Below are 26,134 nucleotides of genomic sequence, written 5' to 3' on the forward strand. Positions count from 1 at the left end.
TTCTGGTTTAAAAGTGGCATTAAGACTTTATTCAGTTTATTCAGAGCTTATAAGACTTTCAAAATCAGTACTTTGAGTAATTTCTGACTGTTACTTAATAGCCTCTTGAGGGCGGATTATGGTAAAGAAGGAATGGGGTCCCTTTCCAGTTGACTGTCTGTGCACTGGTGATATTCCCATGAGGAGTCGCACGCCAAACGCATCGGGTTTGTCCTTTCCACAGGGCGGGTTTCAAGACAAACCGTCATAAATCCATGGGATGACGCCACTGACTTCCAGTAGGCCGCAGGAGAGGATGGGGAATGGAAATGGAAATGGTTCGCTAAGAGGATATCTAGCTCAAGGTGAAATTAAATGCAGGATTTACAGATATTTCAGGACATCTCTTTCTATCATCTGAAAAAGAGAAACAGATGTAGATTTATAAAACTTTAATTTTACATATCACCATAACAATTCTTGCCTAAGTGTTTGACAGATAACACTTTTATCATACTGTATTGAAAAACGACGGAATGCTATTCAGAGTTTCAGGAAACGGAACTATGTGTGGCTTCTCGAGTAAGAACATCCGTGATGCTGCCTTCAAATTGGTCCAAAATAAGTAACATTAGTAGACAGCTGTCCTTATGTTGCCTTCTTGATAATGCAAACACTGCCTATCTAATCAGCTTCCTCCCAAATAGAGCACTGGAGTAGTGATAATATTTTGAACTGCCCTTGATAACAATGTCTGCTAAATACTGCAAAACAGCTAGCACATGCTTCATTAGGACAATTTGAATCTCATATCTGTGTAAAACATAAATCAGAAAACTAGCACATCCTATGATGCAAGTCAAACACACACTAAATAAGCAAGATTAGCCAAGCTAGCTGGCTACATAAACAATTATCTCTCCAGTTATCTCTCCAGTAGCAGCTATTTAATTTTATTGGCTAGCCAGGTTCACTAACAAACTAGGTAACAGTAGTAAAGGTATTATGTAAGTGAAACCAAATGCAAGCTAGCTAACTTTAGGCTAACTATTATATTTTGTAAATTAGTAGCCAAGGTCGCTAGCCAGTGTTAGCTCTTATGCTCCCAGATTGGTTGCTATCATGTGCTAGAGGGAGATCGTGCTACAGTGTGTGGATTTGCATCACCTGAACTGGGAGTAAAATAGATTTCTGTTTTCACCTGGATACAAATAGCTTCTATCTCAAAGTTTTTTTGCAAACATGGTGCAGAAAGTGAGAATATATTTTCCACTTACAATTGGATCTTTCAGTGGCGAGTATCTCTTCACAACCTGGCCTTGTCGGTCAATGAGGAACTGCACAAATCACACAGCAGACATCAATGTCAAGATTTCTTCTGAGCCAAAAGAGCATTTAAGGCAAGAAACTACAAATGAATTTCACTGATAACAGTTATTCAGTTTAAACTTGAACATACACTCACAGGTCACTAATAGGAACCTGTACACGTGATTGCAGTTATCTACTCAGCCAATCATGTGGCAACAGCACAATGCAGAAAATCATGCAGATACAGGTCAAAGGCTTCAGTTAATGTTTAGTAGCATACATTCTGTGTAAACTCTAGAGACTGTTGTGTGTGAAAACCCCAGGAGATCAGCAGTTTCTGAAATCCTCAAACCAGCCCTTCTGGTACCAATATCCACGCCACGTTCAAAGTCGCAGAAATCATATTTTTTCCCCATTCTGATGTTTGATGTGAACATTAACTTGAAGCTCTTGACCTGTATCTGCATGATTTTTTGCATTGCACTGCTGCCACATGATTGGCTGATTAGATAATTGCATGAATGTGCACGTGTATAGGTGTTCCTATTAAAGTGCACAGTGAGGGTAAATCCAATGATTCTCAGTATTTTGAGAAATATCTGTCAGATCCTTCTAAACATTTAATAGTAAAATGCCATTAATGCAGATCATCTAGAAAGTGAGATTTTTGTAAATATTACAAAAAGCACTGATTTTGAGGGGATTTTTCCCCCCAAAACAAGTAAGTGTGTTTCTAAAGTTTATAAAGGAAATGAACCTTATAATAAACCTTCAGTACAGCATAAGAAAATACATTTTATAGTCTTGTACATGTTACATAGGCGTGTTATTATAGACATTATAGGTTAACTTTATCATTTCTACCTGTAGTGTCTTGCCTTAAGTCACAATTTTCAAAAAAAAAAAAAAAAAGGAAGCTTGTGAGACACAGCGTAGCAGTTGTCCTGTCCCCTAAATTAATCAAATCAAATAGGCACATACCTTAGTGAAATTCCACTTGATTCCACTGGGAAAATACAAAAGACACATTTCAGGCACCAGCTTTATATTACAGTCATTATACAGTGTCACTGTATTTAATCCACAGTATTTATTCAGTTTTTAATCCACAGTGTAGTGAATAGAGTAGAGGACTGTAATGTCTTTTCATGTTTTAACCACTATTGCTGACTTTCCATTGCTCTAAAGATGTGCAGATTTGAGCAATGCTGAGAGTGCACTAACTGAGCTAATGTAAGTTAGCTAATGTCACAAAGCTAGATTAAAATGAGTTATGCACACTGTTACTGTTAACAAGAGTTACTTTCCTCCAGTCGTCTAAGTGCTTGCTTTGGTGCACTCATGTACTAAACGTACTCATGTAACTTCTTGTTTAAACTGTGGTTCTTTAATGGTCATGGCTTATCTTTATTATCTGTTGTGCAGTGATGATCTATTATTCTACATGCTTTAGTTTCACAGTTGCTATTTCCTATTTATCACATACTACTCATCCAGCCTACTCAGTGGTGGTTCCTCCTTGAGTTGCCCCTCCCAATATTTCTTCCTTCCCAAGGGGTTTTCCTCTAAATCACAGGTGTCAAACATACATCTAATCTATGTTTCTAGTCTAGCCCACTGACTGAATTTAGAATCAGTGTCCAAAAATAAAATAAATAAAAAGTATGTGTCCCCAAGACGGCGATACATAGTCATCTCTCTATGTATCAATATGGAAAATACATGCATCTGCTTTTACTATTAGGCCTGAATAGTGCTGACTTACTTTCCTAAGAATCCTTCGCCCTCGGGTTGCTCCTTCAACCACTTCCACAGGGCATGAGCTTCTGGTCCGTTTACATTGATCTTGCTGAATAAGTCAAATTTCACATTGTATGATCTGGCATATTGTTTGATCTGTTCATGGGTGCCAGGTTCCTGATTAATAGAGAGGAAAAAAAACCAGTCACTAGCATCCAAGCAAATTATTAGCATCACTACTTATTCCACTCATATATATAGGACATGCTTATGGTGTGTGACAATAGGTGTTAATTATAACTGTAAACAATGGTATTAAAGCTATTGCAGCAGTTATGACTCTGTGTGTGTCCAAAAAGTTGTTAGTTCATATCTTAGGCACTGTTATGCACTTAAACATGGCCCTTAACCCTCTGCTCAGCTTGGAATGGGTTTTTCCCCCATTAAGTCATCTGCCACATGAATAAATCAAAAATTTAAGACAAAATTATTGATTTGTGAAGCCATATTATTTCCTCAAGAAAAAGGATATTGTTCAATGGTCTTCTAATATTGATCAAAGATTATATGTTTAAACCTATCTGTGGTTTATCTGTGTTATTATAAAGTCAAAAGTCTGATGATGATAAATATGTAACCCACAGGCTGTGAGAAAAAGCTGTCCCAATAAATCCCGCTTAGACTATATCTACCTTATAAGAGGGTGGAGACAGACCAACACAAAGAAAGCTGTATTTTGGTACTTTCTGCAGGTTTCCATATTCATACTGTACATGCTAAGGACATAATCTTACAGTAGGAGGAGAACCGACCTTGACAAAGTCTCACTAACATTGAGATACGCAACAGTTAATTTAGAGACAGAATAATGTGTGTCATTTTGGCCCAGTTACACAAAGAATTTTATGCTTAATTCATGCATAATGATATCATTAATAGTCCTTTAATATATACATGAAAGGAAAAACCAACATAAAGTGTATTAATAAGGTGTTGGGCCACCACAAGCTGCCAGAACAGCTGGAATTTTTTTATGACAATATTTTCTCTTGGAAATATGTGCCAAAATTGAAGACACCTGAAGAATATTTGAAATAAATAGAAACAAATGATCACCCTTGAAAAACTGTATTGTTTCTAATTTGTTCAGTCATTGAGTAAAACTAACTCAGTCACTCAGTAAAACTAACTCCGTCCCCATGTCCTGTGTGTCTGGGGTATAAATATATGGTTACACACATGTAACAACATTTAGATTTCTCAGGAAACATTGTGTATTATACTGTATTTCTACTACCTCTACACTTCTTACTGAGGAACACACCAGTTACTCCCTTCATACATATACAACCTACGTATATGTATAATCCTTATTTTAAGATGTTAATTGTTTTCTTACTATTTACTCATGAAGTTTAAAGAATACAAAATTAAGAATGAAAATTTGAAGCATTTACAAAAGCATCATACCTGGCTGCCAAACTGGTTGCATGGGAAAGCCAGGATGGATAAACCTCTCTCAGCGTATTTGGCGTGCATCTGTGCAAACTGAGAGTAGTTTACTGGGGCTTTGGCTCATTTGGTGGCAACGTTGGTGATGATAACCACCTGGCCTCTATAGAAAAAATAAATGAAGACAACAGAGTGGTAAAGCTGAAAGCTTACTTATTGTTTATTCTCCCTTTTATTAACAGAATTATTCTGTATTTGTATTATATCTCATATCTGATTTCTGTTTTGACTTCAGTTGGTACTTGTTGATCATCTACGCATATATTTACTTCATGATTTAGTCTCTATTATATTTTTGTAGTTGCAGTGTATGTGTGCTAGAATTCTGCAGTATGTGAAGTGATGTATCTGTGATTTTAAGTCAGTCTGTTACTTGAATTGCTCTTCTATCAGATTCACTAAGAGTATACTCTCTCTCTCTCTCTCTCTCTCTCTCTCTCTTCTAAGGCATAATAAACACCTTTTTGTTTGAGCTTCTGGAGCTTCTGTTTGAGCTTGTGGCACGTTTGTCTCTGCTTTTCTTCAGGGAGAAGTTTTCTCCACTAAAGAGGTTTCATCTTGCAGAAAATCTTTCTGTTGCGCTTACTGATGACAGTTCCATATTTTACACAAAAATTCTAAAGACAATCCTAAAGACAATCTCTTAAAGGTCTGGACAGGGGTGGACATATATACTTAAAAGTAAGTAGTGAAAGTACTAAAACTGTTAGAATTTTTTTTTTTTAGCAAATCGGTTATGCTATTTTGCTTGAAAACATCATTCAGTTTCTGTAAGTTTGTATAGTATGTCACCTACTTGTATTTTTTCAGAGACACTTTGTGGCCATCGATATCTGTGGCAGTGAAGTCATAAACAGACGTGGCTGTTTTCCAGTCCTCCACCTGTGCAGACTTGGGAAGGAAAGAAAGACAAGAGATCATAATTATAAAGTACACAGACACACACACACAAACACACAAGAGAATCACCTCAGTCACTATGTCTGATCAAACCCTAACCCTAACCCTAAATTGTCTAAAGCCTGAAAAAAGCATTAACACCCTCATAGACACTTTCCTATCTTATTGGTATTATTTATAACAAAATTGATAACCATTGTTTGCAAAAGGAAGGAATCACCTCAGGCACTATGTCTGATCATTAAAACTGCAGAAGTGCAAAAGTTCATACTCCATGTATTCTGGGTGGGAAAAAAAGGAAACTCAAAGACTATTTTATGATTTATCTCCAAAAAATGTGGGTGCATCCTGCAATAACATCAGTTTTAGCATGACCCTGAAGGTCTCCTAACCTGATATGAAGAAGGCAGTGTATTAGTACAGACGTGTGAGGGAAGATGGGATGTATTATATTTACTATTAATATCAGAACATATCAGAATTATTTCAACAATTTTTGTTACTTGTGATAATGAAGCAATATCTGTGAAATGTAACACGCTAAATGTTTGGTTTTTATAATTTAAATTTAAATTTAGCACTTATTTAATGTCAGATTTAGTGTTCAATATATTAGTACAGATGTGCGAGGGAACATGGGGTGTTTTTTTTATTTACTGTTAATATCAGAACATACACTATTTCACTTTTGTTACTTGTGATAATGAAGCAATGTGGAATATAACACACTACATAAAAATGTTTGGTTTTTATGATTTAAATTTCTTTGTCTTATTGATTTTGACCTAAGTGTATACAAACTTTTGCATTGAACTGGATGTGGCTACAGTAATAACATAACTGTATAATATGAACACAATACAGTTATTGTGATTATATTGCTACATATTGCAAGTGATTAAAATGATTTCTGTTTGTAGGATCATATGACTGCCATGATCTTCCCCTTTAAAGAAACTCACATGCTGAGTGTGTGAGATCAGGAAAATCACAGCGCACCATAAGGCATGTGTGAGGTGGTCTGGGAAAACCTCCTGGATGTCACTGTGGCTGAATTCTGGAAAACATGCTGGATAGTGAACTGAAAACAGTGGTGTCTCTAAAACTGCCTTTTTTTGCTAGCGATCACCTCAGTGAACAGAGTGGAAGAACTGCAGACCTTGGTGATAAGCTTGCCTTGCATACATTAGTGACCAGGTAACTTGAGGGTGACCTTGTAGCTTCAACATGAACTGATTTCAATACGTGATGACACAGAGAGCACGCATGAACCTTCTGTTTCTAGAGCAAAGGTTCAAACAGAATTGAAATATTAGACTTTATCACTCGTTTATGTCATCACTAATGTCTGATATTAGTAATAAACTCAGAACAGAGTGTGTCAGTATATGCAAAGGAAATATAACTACATATACTGTAGGACAATATTCTACATTGTTCTCACAGGCAGTACATATCCTATCTTACTAAAATGAAGCCATCACACAATATTCCATATACTGCTTTTTCTCTGAATAACTTAATAATGAGGTGACCCTAGACTTTTAAATGTATCTTTATATTGTAAAAAAAAAAGCAATATCAAAACTCGTGATAAAAGGTTAGCCCAATATTGTGATTTAAATATTTTATATTAGGACACCCTAGTATCAGTGCAGTGCATTAACTGAAAAAAAAAACCCTCATAACCTGAGAAATTAAGTAATTACATCACAGCACTAAAGTAAAGCTCTTACTTGAGATGAATGAGTGAACGAATGAACATAAAGTTTTGGCACACTATTGCCATCTTGTGAAGAAAATAGCTTTGCTAGACTTACAGCAGCATAATGGAGAAAAGAAAAAAGCACAAACAGAAAAATGTGCGCCAGTTAGAGCAGGGGTTCTTAAAATGTTTCAGAGCCAGGGACCGCTTTAAATGTTAAATACAATTAACATGGCCAATCAGGACAGTTTATTCTTTTCAATTATTTTTTTTAATGTTATATAAATGTTACGCTCATTACTTAAATGTTTACAATAATATTCTGGCTGTTTATTGGAGCCATAGAGCTTTTCATTTCTGAACCAACAACATTTAAATCCTTTCAGTTCAAGTGACCAGTCAAACAGGGTAATGTAACTATAACAACTCAGTAATAAACAGTAACTTAATAATGGTGTGTTGTGATTTTCTCCACTTTAATAAAACACAACATCCTTAAACAGTTTCTATAAAAAGAGCTTCTGATATGGCAAGGCAAGTTTATTATATAGCACATTTCATACACAAATGCAATTCAGATATATGTGATATGATAAATGTGATATGATAAATATCAGTGAACATAGGAAATAGGAAATTTCTTTAAATGCTTACTTTATTTCCACAATCATGCAGAAATCTGATTTACTCTTTATTGCCTTGAGCACTATACACATGCCTTGATGATAAAAGAAGTTGTTTCAGAGCTGCAGACTTGATAGTATCTTTTCAGACTTTTGATTTCCTCTTTTAAAGGTTACAATGAGTGCTCTTTTGGCACTCCAAGTTCTCTTTCATACATTTGCCTGCAGGATATTTATTTTCTCAGCTAAAAACCGTTTCATGTGGTGCAGTGGGAAGTGTTGCTGCGTCAGAGCTCCAGGGTTCAAAATTTGATCCTGTGCTCGGGTTAATGTTTGTGTGGAGTTTTGCATGTTCTCCCCATATTTGCATGCCAGTAGGTGGATTGATTACACTAATTTGCCCCTAGGTGTGAGTGAGTGAGTGAGTGAATGTGTGTGTGTGTGTGTGTGTGTGTGTGTGTGTGCATAGTGCCCTCTGATGGACTGATGTCCCACCCCGGGTGTGTTCTTGGCTTGCACCCAGCATTCCTTAGATAGGCTCCAGATCCACCAAGACCCAGACCAGGATAAAGCAGTTACTGAAGACGAATAAATTAAAAAAATATTTCACTGTTTCCAAGTGTTCCTTAACATCCTCCTCCAGCAAACTAAAGGAAAGCCAGAATCCGAGATGGTGATCCGTGGCTCGATACTTTGGCTTGAAAAGAATTTAGGTAAGGCGGATTCTACCACTCATTTACCATCATAGTGGATTTGGCAGGACTTGTAACAAACATCAATTTAGGCAGGAAAATTGAGGAACCTTTTTAAAACTGGAAGTCACTTGTTATCTGATTCATTTACAGTACATTTACTGCATTTAGTGGAAGTGCCCTTATCCAGAGTGACTTGTTCTGTAGTCTCCATGAAAAACATACAGTATTCTCATGCTAGTCCACATAGGTCAGGGTCTAAGAATACCATAAATACCATCATTTTTTTTTTAAAAATGGGCTTGATGAGATTCAATCGTAACTTTAGTAGTTCATCAAAGCAACAAAATTCCAAGAACTCCGATTTTCACTTGTAGCATTCTTAAAAATGTAATTTACAAATGTATGTGATTACCCTGAAAAAAATAATTTTGACATGTTTACCTGTACTGAGATAAGAACAGACATCGATTTCAATAAATAAACATTTAAAATTATTTTAACTTTCTAACATTGGAGCAAACCAGTGAAATATTTTTATGGTCACTTTCTCTCAACTGTTCTTAACTAACTACACTACTAAGTGTACAATCACAACAAAAGTAGTTCCATCTCTAAAAGGACAAGTGATACTGAATTAGAGCCTAATTAAAATTGTATATATATATATATATATATATATATACAATTTTAATTAGGCTCTAATTCAGTAATATTAAAATTAGAATTCCTAAAGGTGTGTACAGAAATGTTTTATATAAATGTTTCTTGACCCCTCAAGTGTCCTTAGACTTCCATTATAAGTGTAAAAAGGTTTTCTGTACTTTTCTCATTACACCAAAGGACCTCTAGTATAAATGTGAGAATTGTTATGCATTTGCTCTTACAGTAAATGTTTTAAACAGTCTTCTTTCACAGAACTCATTTTCAACATGTATTATTGCTAATAATTCCCTGTAATAATTGCCTGTCTCACCCACTGTAAGATTAATTAAACAGAATGCACTAACCTCTTTCTCTTTTCTGACAGCCATCAGCTAGTTCAGGTTAATAACAGAAGGAAAAAGAAACACAATCCTCCACACAATGAGTGCACTGTAAGTGAACTTCAGCTCTGGGCAGTTAGTTTGTTAGTCTGTTATTTATCTAGTTTGTTGTGTCTGTGACGCAGTTTGCATGAGGTACAGCTCCTCCCTGTGAAAAGCACAAGAAGCGAAAGTGTTCTGTATTTGAAAATACCAAACAAACAGTACAGTTTCAAAAATGATACAGCAAGTCAAGGGTGACTGCTTAAGACTACTCAGGTGGGAATATGCTCCAGTTAGCGTTAGCGTTTGTCTGCCTGTCGGTTTTTGGATTATTTGGAGCTGTTGCTCTTGGATTTATCTGCCTACAGAGATTAGCCCTGCTGCCACTAGCGAGTCAGCCATTAGCGCGTCTGCACTGCTGTGGGACTCTGTCATCTGTTTCATACAGTTCTTGTGGATATTGAGTTCCCTGTTTGTGAGTAAAGACTGTGAACCTGCTATTGTTTATCTGCCTGCTGCTTCGTCCTTCGCATCAACTCTGCCGCCATTGACTGTGGAAACCGTTGTGCTCATTAAAGACTCTTAAAGTTGAATCTCTGTCCGCGTTCTGCATTTGGGTCCGACTCCGGCTTCCTGACAGTTACATTTTGTTCATAAGTATTTGTAGGGGTGCCAATAATTGTGACACGTGGTTTTGTTAATAATATATTCTTAGAGTGAATTTAATTTAATTAAAGGTTACGTTTCTCTCATATTTTTTAGCTTGAGATTAAATCACAAATAATAACCTTAGGGTGCCAATATACGCGTTATATGTTATACTGTGTGTTAGCTGCTGTTTGGAACAGTCCTGAGAGATTTTAATGTCATTTATTTCTTTTTCTCAATGTCACAGTGTAAGGACTAAAATGACAAAAGCAGAATGAATTCATAGTCAAGTGAAAAAGTTATGGATTAATAAACGATGGTGCAAAGAAGTATAATGATGATGCCATGTACAATGCACATGCTCTCAATAAGAAAATATCACAAAGCACACCATTTCTGTTGATCTTCAATGATCTGCAAAAGTCCTAACTGTATGATGTATTACATAAATATGCATATTAATCACCCATATATTGCCACCTGTCAGCTTTTAGGAGAAGTTGACCAGCTGATTTTATTAAAAGAATAGTACATTAAAAATTAATTAAGACATGGACATGCACATTTTCACCAACAATAGCTTGGAAAAAAAACATCTACATTTCTAATAATGTATGAAAAGAATGTGTTCTGTTGTAACTGCTAGTTTTCACTTGTTAGTGAAGAATACTGAATTACGCTTCTTACTCACACCACTACACACATGAGCTTGACGCATTTAAATATCCATGTTTGTTCTAAAAAAAAAAAAATGCGGATGTGTGGTAATCAATGAGCACACGCAGGTTCTGTATAGAACCATTCCTGAGAAACATGCAGATAAAAAGGAATGTGCATAGTTAACCATGCCACAGTGAAAACAAGGTGCAGACATCACGTTCATGTGGTGTTTAGTATCTTAACACTACACTGTTTCTGAAAAAAAAAAAAAAAAAGAACCATATAATTTGGACCACCTTATGCATGTTTTCATCCAGTTTCTGGAACCGTCTGAGCAACTAAAGAGTTCTGGAACTCTCCTGAACAAGAACTAAACAGTTCTGGCTCATTGCAGGACCCAAGACTGTTATAAACAATAGAAGATGTTACGCAACGGTAAAGACTTTTCAGCTAAACTACAGCAACATGGTAGATGCTGGGAATTACGCTGCATTCACACTGGCAGCAAGTTTTTAGCGTCATGCAGCAGGTATAACTTGCATCCATGCAGTTCATCAGTGTCTACTAGTGTCAGAATGAACCTAAAATGTTTCTTCCTCTTAAAGAAAAAATCCACCCTGAATCACTTGTATATCATTATTTATAATCAATATAATATAATCACAATTTCCATCACATTATCAAAAATGCTGTTCATAATGGGGCTAGTGGGAATTTGCCCTTGCTTCATCTCTACCTAAAGAGAGCAATGCAGTATCGCTTTAGTCCGTTAGTCTGTCCAGCTCTTTCACCTCCTCACTTGTACACCCTGTATATACTGATCATCTTCTAACTTTCTAACTGATCAGCTTCAACTTTCATGCTACTACCTCCATCAATGCCATCAGGATTATAGACACTGATCTATTTTGGCGCGTCAAACACTTCAAGCCTGTAGGTGCACAGGATAATGTTTTAGTTTGGGGGTGTGCCACTGTTCCTTACCCACAGTGGTAGTAGCCACATTATTTTTGCTTCTGATAAGTATGTAATTTTAATCTCAGTTTAATCTCCAATGAACTTTGTCAAGTGGATCACCCCCCTCACCTCGCAGTTGCTCCACCTTCTGTCGCGATAATTCATCAACTCTCGATGTAAATGAAGCTGCTTTGTCATGTCGCCTCACTGCCAGTGTGAATGCAGGGTTAACATTAAATTAGAGTTTTAAACCAGCAGCAGTAAAGCAGGCATGAAGTGCAATTTCAAGACTTTTTTGCAGCCACTATATTTTTGACTCACCATGTGTGTGAAAACAAAAGCATCATGGAAATGTGGCTGTCATCCTGCACTGCATCTGACATAAAACAAGCTTGTTACCTAAACACAGTTTTTTTTTTAAAAGACATTGTGTAAGAATATCAGACATCTTGTGAAGTTCCTGATCTGCAGAAAAGTACCAACTCTGAAGCAGATTACTGAGACTAAGGGCCAGGAAATGGTTTCTGTGGTGGAAACATGCTTAAAGTTCCTGGGTTCCTGAAAAGGTTCCTGCAGTGGAGGAGAGTCTCTTTAAATCAAGGGCTTTGTCCTTATACCCAAACACATGTCTCATGCTGATTAACACTGTGGCTCATTATTGTTGGACTGGTTGATGCTGAGTTGTGCGAATGAGCTCGTTGGTAGTTCGTCTGGACTCTCAAGCTCCGGAGGCTCACTCTCAGGCAATGCAGGAGGTTCGCTGTCTGAACCTGAGTGATTCTGTACCTCTGCTGTGGGAGGGGTCACTTCAGGATCCTCATTATTGATTGGGGAGAGTGGCTGTTCTTCAGTCCCGCCTCCTTCCTCCAGCTCAGAGTCAGAATCCAGACTATGCTCCAGGGACCCCAGTGTGCCTGTGGAGCCTTCTAATGGAAAACAGGACAGGGAGAAAAACACCTCAGTAGATGAACATTGAGGATTTTCCTACAATGTGAAATTCAGTAGTCCTAAAATACCTCACCTAGTCCCTCATTTATCTTGTCTGTTTCAGTTCCTCCATGTTCTTCAGTGCGATCTACTTCATCATCATTTGTACCCGAGTCCTCCCCATCAATACTGCTCTCCTGCACAAGAACATCACAAATTCAAATGTGCTTTAACAGAATGTTAATGTTGCTTTAGTATGGGTCTTATTTTAGAGATGTATGTCAAGAGAAATGCATCAATTGTTGGAAAATTGAGAAACAAAGACAAAGCTTTGCACAGGAAGTCAACATAGAATTAAAACCACATTGGTAGACGTCCTAAACAATTACTAAACTCTGAACAACCTATTACGATTCTATAATAATTACACAAAAATATGTATTAAAATTCACAAATTCCCATTCAAAGCCAAATTAAAGGAATGATTAGCACACACATGGATGCTATTTTGCCCAGTTTTGGAGTATAATCTATCTTGCAAATATTTGTCATGCAACCCCCCCCTGTACCTGTCTTTAGGGAACAATTTTTAATGTTAAAGCCCAATAAAAACAACGACAAGCCATTCCCGGAGCAGATTTGTTACAGCTGTGAGTGGGGCATCTTGCACACACCTGCTGCAGTGCTGGGGAACGGACTATAGTGATACCGCCTGTGCGATTTGACTCAGAGGGGAAGACAGTGGGATAAAACACAATGAGTGTCTCCACGATGCGGGCCTGATAGGGGTAATCCACCAGAGAAGATAGGGACACTGTAGCCCCCGAGGGCCGGGGCCGCATCAATGAGGGCCCAAACACAATGCCCAGATTACTGGGGCTCATCTTATTGTCCTCTTCCAGCTCAGCAATCCTGCAATGTGAATAACATGAACAATTATTTTATAAAATGTAAAAAAATCCAAACCTTTGACATTTGTTTTAAAAAAGACCCTGTATGAGCTTTAAAGGTTATGTCTAGAGGATACAACAGATGTTCAATTAAGTTTGATGAGAAATGGTTCAAATGCAGCCAAAGAATGAACTTTTAACTCTTTTTTTAAAACAAATCTGGGTGTCACATTTTGAAGTGACTAAAAAAATTCATGAATAAACACAGTATACCTAAAGAACAAGGCAAAATTTTGCTTGTGGCATGTTTGTGGCACAGAGGATAGGCCTTTCCGAGCATTTAGTGTAGGTTACCTGCGGAGATGGCGCGCTATGTAGCGCAGTGTGCTCATGTTCGCTTTGGGCAGCTCACTGAGAAGCTCCTTTAGTCTGTGCACCAGGTTCAGGAGTTCAGGGTCTGTCTCTGGACCCAGATCAACCAGATCAGGCCCTTTCCCAGCCTCGGCTCCCTCAGGTCCCACCAGGGCCAAGCTTTCCTTCGCAAGGCCCATCAGACTGTTATAGAGGCGGAAAGGCATGATGGGCTCTGGAAGCTGGACAGGAGTACAAAATATGACACGTCAGAATTTCACTGTTTCAGTATATAATTATATGAAATATAATAATTTTTTTACAGCAAAAAAAATCCATATTTAATATTTAAGATTATATGTTCTGGTCTTGGACTAACATAAGACACACGTTGCCAGTTGGCCATGTAGTAATTTGTTCTGTATGTGACAGCATTCATGTAGAAGTTATTTAAATTTAAATTGAATTTTTAAAGCAACAAAACTGACAATTATACAGAAATCTTCAGGCCATTATTAAGAAGCTGAATGAATCATATAAGCTTAGATGACACCCTCAGTCATCCTCATCTGGGTTTAATAGTGTAATAAAAATAACAACTCCACCTGTCTCAGGTAGAGCTTGAGCACGTTGCTGATGTCATGTGGAGAGGATTGTGACAGTTCCACAAGCTCTTTGCCATTTTCAAACGCCTGGCACAATTTCTCCACCCTGGTTTTCACCCCATTCACCCGGTAGATGCCCTGTATTGGGGAAGAAAGGAGGGATGAAGAAGAGGAGATCTGCATTTCTATAGAACTAATTTAAACTATAACAAAAGCCCCATCACTGGCTTTTGGTCTCACCTTCATCCTAAGTGCTCTCCTCTCGATCTCACATGTGCACTTTTTGATGATGAAAGGAATTCCATCAGAGCTGCTGCTGGACACCTGGGAAAATTCCTGTCCAAAGAGCTGGAGGCGGCCCTGCAGTTTTTTATGTCCACACTGGATGGCCAGAGTCTCCAAACAGCGTTTATGGCAAGCCAGGAAACACTGCAACATGTCAAAAAGCACATGCAAGACACTAATTACTTGTGCACATTATCAACACTACAAAGTTACTGAAATATTTAATGTACATTAATGTCATGTAGACTCTGAGCTTTCCCATTACCATTACGTTTAAACATGTTAATTAAATTATTGCCAAAATCTGATTTTCTGCAGTTACCAAATAATTTTGTATATGTAAACACATTCCCTCTCCAGTTAACACACTGGACCCAGATAATCAGCCTGGTACAGCCATGCATACCTGGCCCAGGTTTGTCTGAAGCTATAAAAAAAGAAAAATAGACTGCCTGGGAACATCTGCCCAGCTACCAACACTGTACTCACCTCCTCACATTCAGCCCCCTGGAAGTACACATAGCTGTCACACTGCCGGCATTTTGCTGGAGAGCGCAGTTTGCGCAAGCGGTGAGTTTGCGCAGCTTTGGATAGGCCCACACTTTTAAACGGCCCGGTCGGCACCACGATTTCCGGCTCGATGCCATTAATGTCTGGAAGGAAAGATGGACAGAGGGGTAACAAATTAACAAATTAATCCAATCCATATTAGTCTTTTTCTGCAAATGTTCTTTAATTCTTAACTGGCTGTGATGGATTAATACTTAACTTAGCCTAGTTGCTAGTTATGCCATTACTGTATTTATATTGCACATCAATTCTAAATCTAAAACAATGGCTACAGCAGTACGTAAAATCTACTGCCTCATCATCTTTGACTTCATCTTTGACCAGAAGTAAACATATTATGAAAATACTTTGGATAAAAATACATCACTGTGTAGTATATTGAGTGATTATTCTCAAATACCACAGACTACTAATACTACAAATTATACAATATATTGTGTGGTTGAGTTCACAAATGGGCAATTCTGCAGCACTATGAATTATAGTGTTTAACCCAAATTCACCCTACAGTATTGCAGTATTTCACCTGACACTGCGGCATCTTAATTCTCTCTTTGTTAAACACTCTCTTTTGTGATATACACAATGGTAATGAGTCTCTATATATAAAATCCATGTGTAATACATGTGTAATGCGTTACAGCTGTCATGTTATTCAGTCTTACTGGAAGTTTCAAAGTTTGCCATGGCCCCATCTTTTTCGTCTGCATCCTCATTTGATGACATGGTTCCTGTCGACGATGTTCGGGCCATTTTACTGATGTCACCTACAACATGATTATGAGATAACAATCAGTCTTAAAACTCCTAAAGCTGCATCTATATATTTCCTGTGTTACACCAAATGAAAAGTAGCAGTATGGTATAAGTGTAAACTTGAAACTAGTGTTTACCTGCACTGTTGGTGGGGGAGCCGAGGTCACTCCCTCCGACCACACTGTCTGTGTCACTCACTGTGGAGCCCCACGATTTGTGAGTCATGTGACCTCGTGCTAAGGGAGTGACAAGTATAACAGTTTATGCATCATGTGCTGTAAGACATCAGTGAGACAGAATAAGATAAGCTGTGTCTCAAATCAGTTCATCAAGTGTTCAAGGGACCTAGTGTTTTAATAATGCCATCAGGAAATGCAGATACACTGCAGAAACAAACAAGGAGAAAAAAACATTTTGAATTTTAAAATCACGGCTGTCTTTGTGAAAGCTTCTAACACAGGTCAGTGATTTCAGGTACTGCACACTGATCTGTCATTTGTATGTTATTGTATAATTTGAGGTGTTACAATCCTACAAAATGGAGGTGCTAGATTGTCAGACACCACTTGAAAAATGGCAAATGTATGTCTTCACAAATCACCTCAGCTCTTTTAAAACATTTTTTTTTAAAACCAACTAGAACACATTTAAAAAAAAAAAAGTTTTATTAGCTGAAGACATTTTGTCTAGAAGGTGATGTTACTGATGAAATTACACATAAATGAAGCTCTTAAATATCACAATGTGTGCGGAGGTCCACTGCATCAGACTCGCTCCATTACAGAAACAAATTCTCTGGTGGAGGAGAAAAGCTATTTTGTGGGTACACTAATGACTGGAATATTCAAGGCACATTTTCTCTCCACAGATGGACAGAAACTCTAAACCAGAACAGCATTCTAACCAGTGACATACACACTGCATTTGATAATAATTAACATTTCTTTGATTATTAAGTGTTTGTTATGCACAGCTAAATGAATAATCCAGGAAAAATCAACTCAACATCATCTTAAACTGTATATACCTTTCCTCTGCTCCTCTTTCTGAGCAGTGGCAGGATCGGCTGTTTCTCCAGCTGTGACTGTCCCTTCAGTGCTGCTTGGTGCGTCCGTGTTGGAGCTGTCACTGCGCACTCTGGCTGCCTGCCTACAGTCAAAACCAAACATATATTAAAGTCTGCTGCACCAGTTCACATGCTAGTAAGATTTCAACCTATTTCTTACTTATATATATTTTTTCACTTTTATAATATTTTTCAGGTAATGTCTGTCACTTTCATATTTTGGTCTAAATTACATTTTTTAATTATTATTTTTTATTAAATTGTTTTTGTCTGAAAACATGTACCCCTATATGTATGCAGAAAAAGAAATGGTTAATTTTTCTACGTACCTTATCATATACACTATATATTAAATATGGTTTAAAGGACTAAGAATCTGCAGAAATTAAGGCTTATCTCTACACTTTCACCCTCTTAAAAATGTTCTGCAAATGCCCATGAATATCTTGATTTGCATAGCTAGGTATTTTCTATGCTATTTACATAACAGTAAATAAAGCTGTCAAAATACTATGTAACAAACATGACTGCGCTCATCACTAATATTGCTAGCTAGCTTAGTTCCTAGTTTTAGTTCTGCAGCTAAAAATTGTGACATCACTACCTGAGCTCATACGTAAAGCTCAAGAATCTTTTACAGAAACATGTTTTTAAGTTTCAGTTAAAACTGGAACCATGTATGTGACACGCACTGGGTGCTGGAGGCACAGTAGGGCTCAAAGGTGTAATGGATCTCGGGCTCCTCGCTCATCTGCAGCTCTTTGACGTGGGTGGCGTACTGCTGTCCCGGATCGTACAGCTTACTGCTCTCACACAGAGTCTGGTAGTGCACGGGCAGCCCCACGGTCTGCATGTGCATGATCTGGTAGTAGGAAATAGTGGCCTGGGAGAAAAAGGAGTAACTTCATTAGAAGGATTGCTGTGGTATACTGCTAGATTTGCTACCTGATGAAAGAACTCAGGCGTTTTACACCACCTCAGGCATGGGCAGGATTTTTTTATCATCATCCTAAAAAATCTTAACAATGAAGGTAATTAAAAATACATTTTGTGCTTTATTTACCCATTACTACAGTGAACTTAATGTCCTAATCCAGTACCTACTAATGTTTTGTACGCTGGTACTGACTCACTTACAAAAGAATGAGGTTTGGCACTGAGAAAGCAGGATACTGTTTCAAAATTGTTCTTAATGAGACCTAAATGCAGTGGCTTGGATTCTTCTCAACTGTAGGGTGTTCTTTTTTCTAAAATTGCCCCCAGCTCCCTATTCCCAAGTGCACTGTGAGTGTTCTATACCCTCTCAACTACTTCTTTTAGATACTACAGTGCATTGTGGGATTTCAGGTATAAACTGGATATTCTAGATTATTCAGACTTGGCAAAACTACCAAACTAGGGCACTATATATAGTGACCAGTACATACAGTATGTTTTACCTGCCATGCTAACATTACAGAGTAACACTTTTCAAGTTTGTTATTTTCAGCTTGCTACTAACAAGAGGCAGGCTTGTATACACGGTAATTATTTGCCATATGTTAGCTAAATGTATTGGAGTTTTGTGTTGTCACCTAATTTTTTTATGTTGGAAGTGCTAATTATTACAATCGTGCACAGGGTCCAGCACAAACCCCACAGGAGGACACTCACAGAACGGAGGGTCTGGTCACTCTGCTTGATGACCTCCTGGATCTGTCTCAGCACTGTAACCTTCGTGTGCTCCAGCTCCTGCTGCTGCTGTGTGGCGTCCGCAACACACACTCGGTACGTGGCCTCTGCTTCCTCAGCCTGACACGTGGGAAATAAAGATACAGACAGACGAAGTGTTGTTTTGAATCATATTATCTACTGCATTTAAATTATTGTTTCATAAAGTGACAATAAAGACTCTTGTGTTTGTACACAAGGCAGACCTTATTGCGAGCCTCTTCCTCTAGTCGCTTTTTCTTATCCACCACTTTGGCTGTGGAGCTGCTGCCCTCCTCCTCTGCTCTGCTAGCTGCCGTCTTGGCCTTCTCATATTCCTCATAGCGAGCGATGTAGACCTGCTTAGCGCGTCGCAAATTAGCCTCGGACTCCAACTGCAAAAATGTGATCCCATTTTAAAGCACAATCATAAAAGCTCATAAATTTGTTTTGAACATTTTTTTAAAATAATAATTGCTTGTTACAAAAAAAAAAAAAAAAAAAAAAAAAAAAAATTAGACAGCAGAAAAGGGCACCTACACGTTTAATCTTAGTAAGAAATCTAGATTCTGATATGCAAATCAGAAATGCCTCCAACCCTACATGTACTCCCTCCTTTGGTAAACCAGTGTCATAACAGAGATAACAGAGATTGTTGGAACATATTTACTTATTTGTTGGAACATATATATATATATATATATATATATATATATATGTATATATACACTGTATAGTGGGGTCTAAAAGTTAATTCAAATGGAAATAAAAAGAAGGTTTTACAATTTTTAAATATTTAAAACAAAGAAAATAAATGTTCAATATCTTGAATATGTAATATTCTCCTGATGCCTAATCTCTTCTATTGAAGTATATGTTCAGATGACACTCTGATGGAATTCATGTAAATATTTCAAAGATTCTACTTTTTCATTCAGATTGTTGTCAATAATATAATTTGTAATGAAAATTGTTATATTAAATTAGAAAAGAATCCAAAATAGAAGAAATTTTCACTAGTGGGCTCAGATTTTTGGACCCAACTGTATATATCTTAGAGTCATAGTTGGGCAAACAACATTCACCAGTCATATTCTATTTCATGGCGAACAGCAAAACAGCATCAGATTTAGATAATCAGATCATCTGTGGAACTTGCAATGGCCGGATGATGATAATAAGATGATAATACCACCAGCTCTCACCAGCTTTCTCCTGGCTTTGAGCCACTGTTCCTTCAACTCTTTTCGTTTCTTTTCATGCTCCTGTTTGCGTTGCATCAGAGGCTGTAAACAGAACAGTGTACGCCATTCTCAAAATAAGAAACAACAAGCATAAAAGTCAATGCATATGCTGACATACATTTCAAAAACCATCTGTACAACAGAATAAAACTTTAGAAAAATAGTTTTAACTAGCTGGACCCGATTACATGCAGGTTTTGCTTCTTTAGGAAGATCATCTTCTCTTGTTTAACAGGGTCTCTTCATTTGCTGTATGAGTATAGTTTTAAAAGTTTATGTTAATGGATTTAATGATGGAACTGTTATTAATAATCCCATGTCTAGAATACCACAAGTTATATTAGAAAACATTATGTTAGGGTATACAGTTAAGAAAAACCTACAAAGTTAACTGAAGATCTTGTCTTAAACGTCTTCTGGTACACAATATTACATATTAACGTATGTACTTAATATTAACTTGCACTAAAGATTTGCTCTCTGGTTATTTATTGCAGTTCATATTCATTATTGTAAAAATTAAATTAAAAATTGAAATTGTTTTTTTTTTTTAATAAAAAGCACATGTAAATGTCTCAGCTGTGTACCTGTATGAAGGTCTGGCAGTGCAGGGTGTTTGCAGCTTGCTGTATTACTGAACTCTGCTCCAGGTCCTGCTCCAGTGCCAGAGAGTATATGGAGAAGAAAGGCATGTGTGGCTGGAAGAGGAAAAAACAAGAGTAATACAGAGTAAAATAGCTGCATAATTCAATTTACTTTATACCAGAGTGCTGTTGAATTCTTGATTCTGATTGGTCAAAAGGTATTAATTCATTTCCTGTAACACTGATAAAAAGTAAAAAGCAGTTCTTTAATTAGTAAAAAAATGTAATCACAGCAATCACAATTTGCTGTGATGTAAGAATAAAACATTTTGGCATATGTTGTTATGGGAAAATAAAAACCTTGAGATGCTAACACTAACTCCAATTTGCCTTGGGCTGCATTCCACTACACCGTTGTTAATTATCTTCCTACAACAGCCTGTTGCGTTTTATTTGTTTTATTTATTTGTCTAACTTACCTGTGTGATTGTTTGCCTGCATGTCTGATACAGCCTTTGGAGGCCTTTGGAAAACTCCACCTCTGCAATACAACACATTTAATACGTAAAGTGATCATATGCCACATGACATTAAAAGAAACAGAGTTAGCAAACCAAGGAAAAAGAACATGGTTAGCATTTAAAATGCATGAGATATTCACATCTTACCAAAAGAGAGACGTTTCTCCACGTAGCCAATGAGGTCCTTCATGTACTTGGAGATGGTCTTGGCATACGTCAGTGCAGAGTCCACTCCACCCTCACTACGCTGCAGAAGGATGTCTACCTCCTCAGCTCTCATTGCTGTTCACACACACACACACACACACACTCATTCTTTCAGTCAAGTTTAAACAATCATATAAAGTCAATGCTTTAATTGAAAGGGAATTGAAGTTAGAATGATACCTAATTCAGAAGAGTCCTGTGAAGTCTCCATACCAGAGATTCTGTACAGATTCTCCATAGACTGACAAAACAAACAGAATTACAGCCATGCGCTTCAATTCCCTCGGACATTATAGTTTAGTTTTTTCCTAAACTTCATCTTGCTCACTGCTATGAGGCAGTCTGGGCTTAGTCCCTGTCTGCTACTGTACACTTCAAGATTGATGCTGTGACACTTCAGTCAGCAGGAACTGAGGAGTCTGCCTTCACTATGCTCGTACACAGGCACAAACACACACAGACACACACAAACCTACCTTGCTCTTCTCTGTGGGCAGTACTGATAAAAGAGTGCTGCTGTCAACCTCTCCCATTAAGAGCTCTGAGACACTGAGTAAGAGAGAAAAAAACAGAGAAAGGAGAGAAAATAAATGCATACACTGCTCTGTGTGTTCCATACATCATTGGCAACACTATCACTGCTGTATGGCAGTCAAAACACCACCAATTTTCTGGCCCAAAGCAAAATTGTTCCATGGTATTATCAGTAATCAGGTAAGGGTAATATTATGGTTGAATGGTAATATTAGGGTTGAACAATTATTTGTTTTAATAATGATCAACATTTTTGTCTCTATTATTAAACATGATATGTAATATACTTCAATGATTCAAACAACTTTAATGACTAAAATAGTTACAATGTGAATGAAAAGGTTATAAAGTACAATCAGTGAACTGTTTCTAATTTGGTTGACTAATTAATTGTGAAAGTCATGAATAGCTGCAGTATTGTAGTATTAAGAAAAATTGCAGTATAAGGAAAAACAATCACGGTTAATTTTGTCACACTGTGTAGCCCCAGTTAATAATATAATAATAATAATAAGGGAAATTGATGGATAAAGTATTGAAATAATGTGAACTGAAAATATAGCTTTTCAAGTCTTTACTCCTAAATCAGAAATATACACAACACTACTATAATTTTGCTGTGCAATTATGCTTAGCAAACATTTTTGACTTATTAAATACAAATTTGTCTGTGTTCTATTTAAATTAACATACAGCCAAATACTAAGGTTTAAACAATGGATATCATAATATAAAAAAGATGAGAAAGTGATTTACAGCGAATTAACAGACAGGAGACTGGCAAAATGATAAAGATCAAAAGTCTGATATTTTTTTTTCTTTTTGGGTTGTGGGCCAATTGCTGAGAAACAGAAGAAAGCCACGACTCCACTTCCTGTTATGGCACTGGAGTTACAACAGGTCTCAGTGTAGTCATTCTTTTTTCTACAACTACACTTTACTCAAACTGCTGAAAAGTGCAGCCCAGCTAAGATTTGAGTTTTAAAATACTTTTATTGCCATTTTCACACCACAGGTGTAATTGTTACACAGCTATTCTTACGCAGATATGTGCTGCCAAGCTGAAAGCAAAATCATTTCAAAGTCCCTTTGATATGATTTAAGCGTTAGATAAAATCTGAAAGTCATGACAAACAGATCACTTACTTGTTGCTGAAAGCTACTGCAATGGTCTCGATGGCTTTCTCAAAGTCTTTTTTGTCGGTTTCATTGCAGACTTCATAATGAAAGCCTAAGATCAAACCAATATGTTGGAGAAATTATAAAAATTATAAAAATCTTGTTTCTTTCTCAGTAACTTGATGTCCATAGACTGGACAATGCTATTTTTTTGTTTGCAATGTGTTTTCTTATTTGTCTTGGTTATGCCTGTACAGACTGCCTATGTCCAGCTTGAATCACGGCATGCAGCTTGCATCTGTAACCACTGAAAATATTTCAGTTACGTTAATCATATTTCACTGGCTCTGAAGCTAAATGACCAAAGTGGCATCTGACCTTTGACCTGGGAGATGAGCTTGCCGGCGGCGGTGAGAGTCTCCACCGTGTTGAGGAGTGGGTACATGTTGATGATTTGGCGCAGGATCCGCAGCACCTCACCCAGACACTCATGGGCCAACGGGCGGCGGTTCTCCTGTTTGTCTGGAAAAACACACCCACATGTTGTTAAGTGAGAGCAGCCGTTTACATCAGACAGATGAACACAGTCACTGCAGAGCTTTACAGCTACACCTGTGAATTCCCCGATTACTCAGAGATCAGCACCATACACTGTATATTGTACCTTTTGGTGGGTGGCTTTTTCTTCAAAAGTTTTCAATATTACAAGTGAATATATCAAAAACTGTTTAAAGGATATGAAGAGGTTGGAGTCTGTTAAGAGGCAAATAGTGGGTTTAGACTATATTGGAGAATATTATTATCAGATTTTGAAAGCAAATTTATATCTTTTTTTATCTCTTTTAGGGTGGCATGGTAGTGCAGTAGGCAGCATTGCCGTCTCACAGTTCTAAGGTCCCCGGTTTGATCCTGAGCTTGGGATGCCCACTGTGTGGAGTTTTGCATTTTCTCCCTGTGGATTTCCTCGGACCTCCCAAAAAACATGGGAGGTGGATTGTCGATTTTAAATGTATATGAATGTGTGTGTGCACATTGCCCTGCATTGCTGGTGTCCTATCCAGGGTGTATTCCCAACTTGCGCCCAGGATAAGTGCTATGCCCAGTGTTCCTGGGATAAGCTCTGGGTCCACCGTAACCCTAACCAGGTTAAATTGAAGATGAATGAAAGAATGTACTTAACATGCACTATTTGAGCACTTTTGTTATCACGTGAAAATAAAGGAACAATCGTGAAGCTCAACACACAAATTACACTATTTGTCTTTTTTTTTTTATTTTATCTTAACGTTGTGCAAACTTTTGCACTTGATTACATAAGTGCAATGTCTCTCAGTGTCCAAATTCAGGAGATTGCTTCCATCAGAAAAGAATATGATGTCTAGGTGAAAGGGTATAGTATGCAAGAATATCAGGTTGTGAAGTGAAGATCGAGCTCTGAGGCTGTAGATCCAATAAAGAAACTATGAAGCAGGCATGAATACATGCGTACTGTGTGTAGGAAAAGCAGTCAAATTCAGACTGCCAAACAGAAGCTACAGAGGGACAGTAAAAAACATGAAGTAAAGTGACACCAACTAATCAACATTATACTAGTGACCGAGTAATCTGATCACACCGAGACTCCAACATTAAGCATATATTCAGCATGCGTGTCCAAGAACTGTCTATCAGGCAGCACATGGTACTAGGGATGCATCGATACTGATAGTGGGGTCAGGTATATTGATCTGATAAAAATGCTCTGATACAAACATCCAATGCCACATGATGCTACGTGAGTTAAGCCAAGTAAGTGTACATGAACAGACGACACAAATTGACAGTGATCTGGACATATTTCATAATTAATGACGGCAATCAAAGCAAAGCAACCTGCAAACTGCACGCTGTGAAAATGTCAAGAGGAGGGACTACAGCATCTTCCTATTATACAAGTAACCTGATAAAACATCTTGTGGTTTTTAAATAATATCAATAATAAAGAGTGTGAGGATGGCCGACCTGTGCATGCAGAGCAGTATCAAGTTATTACAAATTAGAGTTAGGTGTTGTGAATTGCATACGTAAAGGTACATGCGAGTAGAGAGGAACAGTAAAGCGAGAGTGAAAGTAATGGAGTCCTGAGTGCTGAGTACTGAGACACACCAGCTTTCTTTCTCCTTGCTTGCCAGCATCTACACTTAGCTTGTGAATCAAACTGCAATTCATGGCACTTTGCACTCATTTTTAAAGGCCACACTCGCTGATACTGGTCTGCACGCTCAGGTCGGCTGCCTTCAAACGTTCTATTAAAGATGCTTTGTAAACAACACAACATCTTTAAACACAACACTGAGCACAAGGAGTTCAGTGCTAGCAACAAGTTATCAACAAGTACCAAAAAACATGTATTCGTACTTAGTCTGGTCAGAAACTGCTATTGATGCATCCCTAATTCTAACTGGACATTCTCTGAGTTGTCCTCATATGTCCACCTCATACAGCACACATGTCCAAGAACTGTCAATTAAGCAGGAGCACATGGGACGTATGAGCAATGGTGGGAGCGACTTTACACAAGATCGGAACCACTTTTAAGTGTGCTGCAACACCTCAAAAAGCCACTTCCTCCTTCTACACAAAGCAGCAGAGCATACTTCCCCTGATCTTTCAAAACAACACAGCTACTGAACCAAAAACAGCCATGTAAGTAAGTCAGAAAGAAATGAAGGGAGGCAACACAACTTTCAGAAAGAGAGCTCCTAAATACATAAATAAATAGGGCACAACATGCAAATTCACTGATTAGTATCAAAAATTTAAATGCTTTTAAAAATATAAAATTAATTAATATTTTTCCACTAAAAAAAAAGGAACAATTTTGGAATGAAGGGGTATTAAAGTTTCGTTTACAGCATGAACCGTGTAAGCAAGCCATCCTAGTGAGCATGCAGGTGTGATTAGGTAGACTGAGAGTGATTCTACCAGAGAGTCCTTGATGCTCTGTTAGAGTAGAGTTTCCTGTTTGAATGCGGTTTGCCACAGAAACTGT

General features: G+C 37.5%; 1 protein-coding gene, 1 long non-coding RNA gene and 1 pseudogene across 4 annotated transcripts in view; 1 reads left to right on the plus strand and 2 right to left on the minus strand.

Moving 5' to 3' along the window:
- LOC113534752 (phospholipid hydroperoxide glutathione peroxidase-like) lies at positions 1–9,629 on the minus strand (annotated as a pseudogene).
- Positions 8,297–18,961, plus strand: LOC113534769 (uncharacterized). Of its 2 annotated transcripts, none has more exons than XR_004579124.2 (3): positions 8,297–8,483; positions 17,194–17,341; positions 18,826–18,961. It is a non-coding gene; the product is annotated as an uncharacterized LOC113534769 (long non-coding RNA). The 2 variants fall into 2 exon arrangements; XR_008302688.1 differs by lacking the exon at positions 8,297–8,483 and adding an exon at positions 9,778–9,965.
- arhgap45b (Rho GTPase activating protein 45b) overlaps positions 10,610–26,134 on the minus strand; it is a 19,650-nt gene continuing 4,125 nt past the window's right edge. For both annotated transcript variants that reach the window (XM_053238102.1, XM_026927692.3), the window contains exons 3-23: positions 23,482–23,625; positions 23,131–23,215; positions 21,927–21,999; positions 21,631–21,691; positions 21,391–21,525; positions 21,202–21,263; positions 20,726–20,836; positions 20,100–20,180; positions 19,122–19,289; positions 18,859–18,996; positions 17,898–18,088; positions 17,167–17,288; positions 16,277–16,375; positions 16,049–16,150; positions 15,303–15,466; positions 14,769–14,957; positions 14,529–14,666; positions 13,927–14,165; positions 13,357–13,594; positions 12,777–12,879; positions 10,610–12,681 (exon numbers count right to left, since the gene is read on the minus strand). In XM_053238102.1, the coding sequence (XP_053094077.1) occupies positions 12,395–12,681; positions 12,777–12,879; positions 13,357–13,594; positions 13,927–14,165; positions 14,529–14,666; positions 14,769–14,957; positions 15,303–15,466; positions 16,049–16,150; positions 16,277–16,375; positions 17,167–17,288; positions 17,898–18,088; positions 18,859–18,996; positions 19,122–19,289; positions 20,100–20,180; positions 20,726–20,836; positions 21,202–21,263; positions 21,391–21,525; positions 21,631–21,691; positions 21,927–21,999; positions 23,131–23,215; positions 23,482–23,625 (2,930 nt within the window). In that variant the 3' untranslated portion in view covers positions 10,610–12,394. The remainder of the gene's footprint in view (positions 12,682–12,776; positions 12,880–13,356; positions 13,595–13,926; positions 14,166–14,528; positions 14,667–14,768; positions 14,958–15,302; positions 15,467–16,048; positions 16,151–16,276; positions 16,376–17,166; positions 17,289–17,897; positions 18,089–18,858; positions 18,997–19,121; positions 19,290–20,099; positions 20,181–20,725; positions 20,837–21,201; positions 21,264–21,390; positions 21,526–21,630; positions 21,692–21,926; positions 22,000–23,130; positions 23,216–23,481; positions 23,626–26,134) is intronic.

The sequence above is a fragment of the Pangasianodon hypophthalmus genome, chromosome 11 (assembly GCF_027358585.1).
Source record: "Pangasianodon hypophthalmus isolate fPanHyp1 chromosome 11, fPanHyp1.pri, whole genome shotgun sequence".
NCBI classification, from domain to species: Eukaryota; Metazoa; Chordata; class Actinopteri; order Siluriformes; family Pangasiidae; genus Pangasianodon; species Pangasianodon hypophthalmus.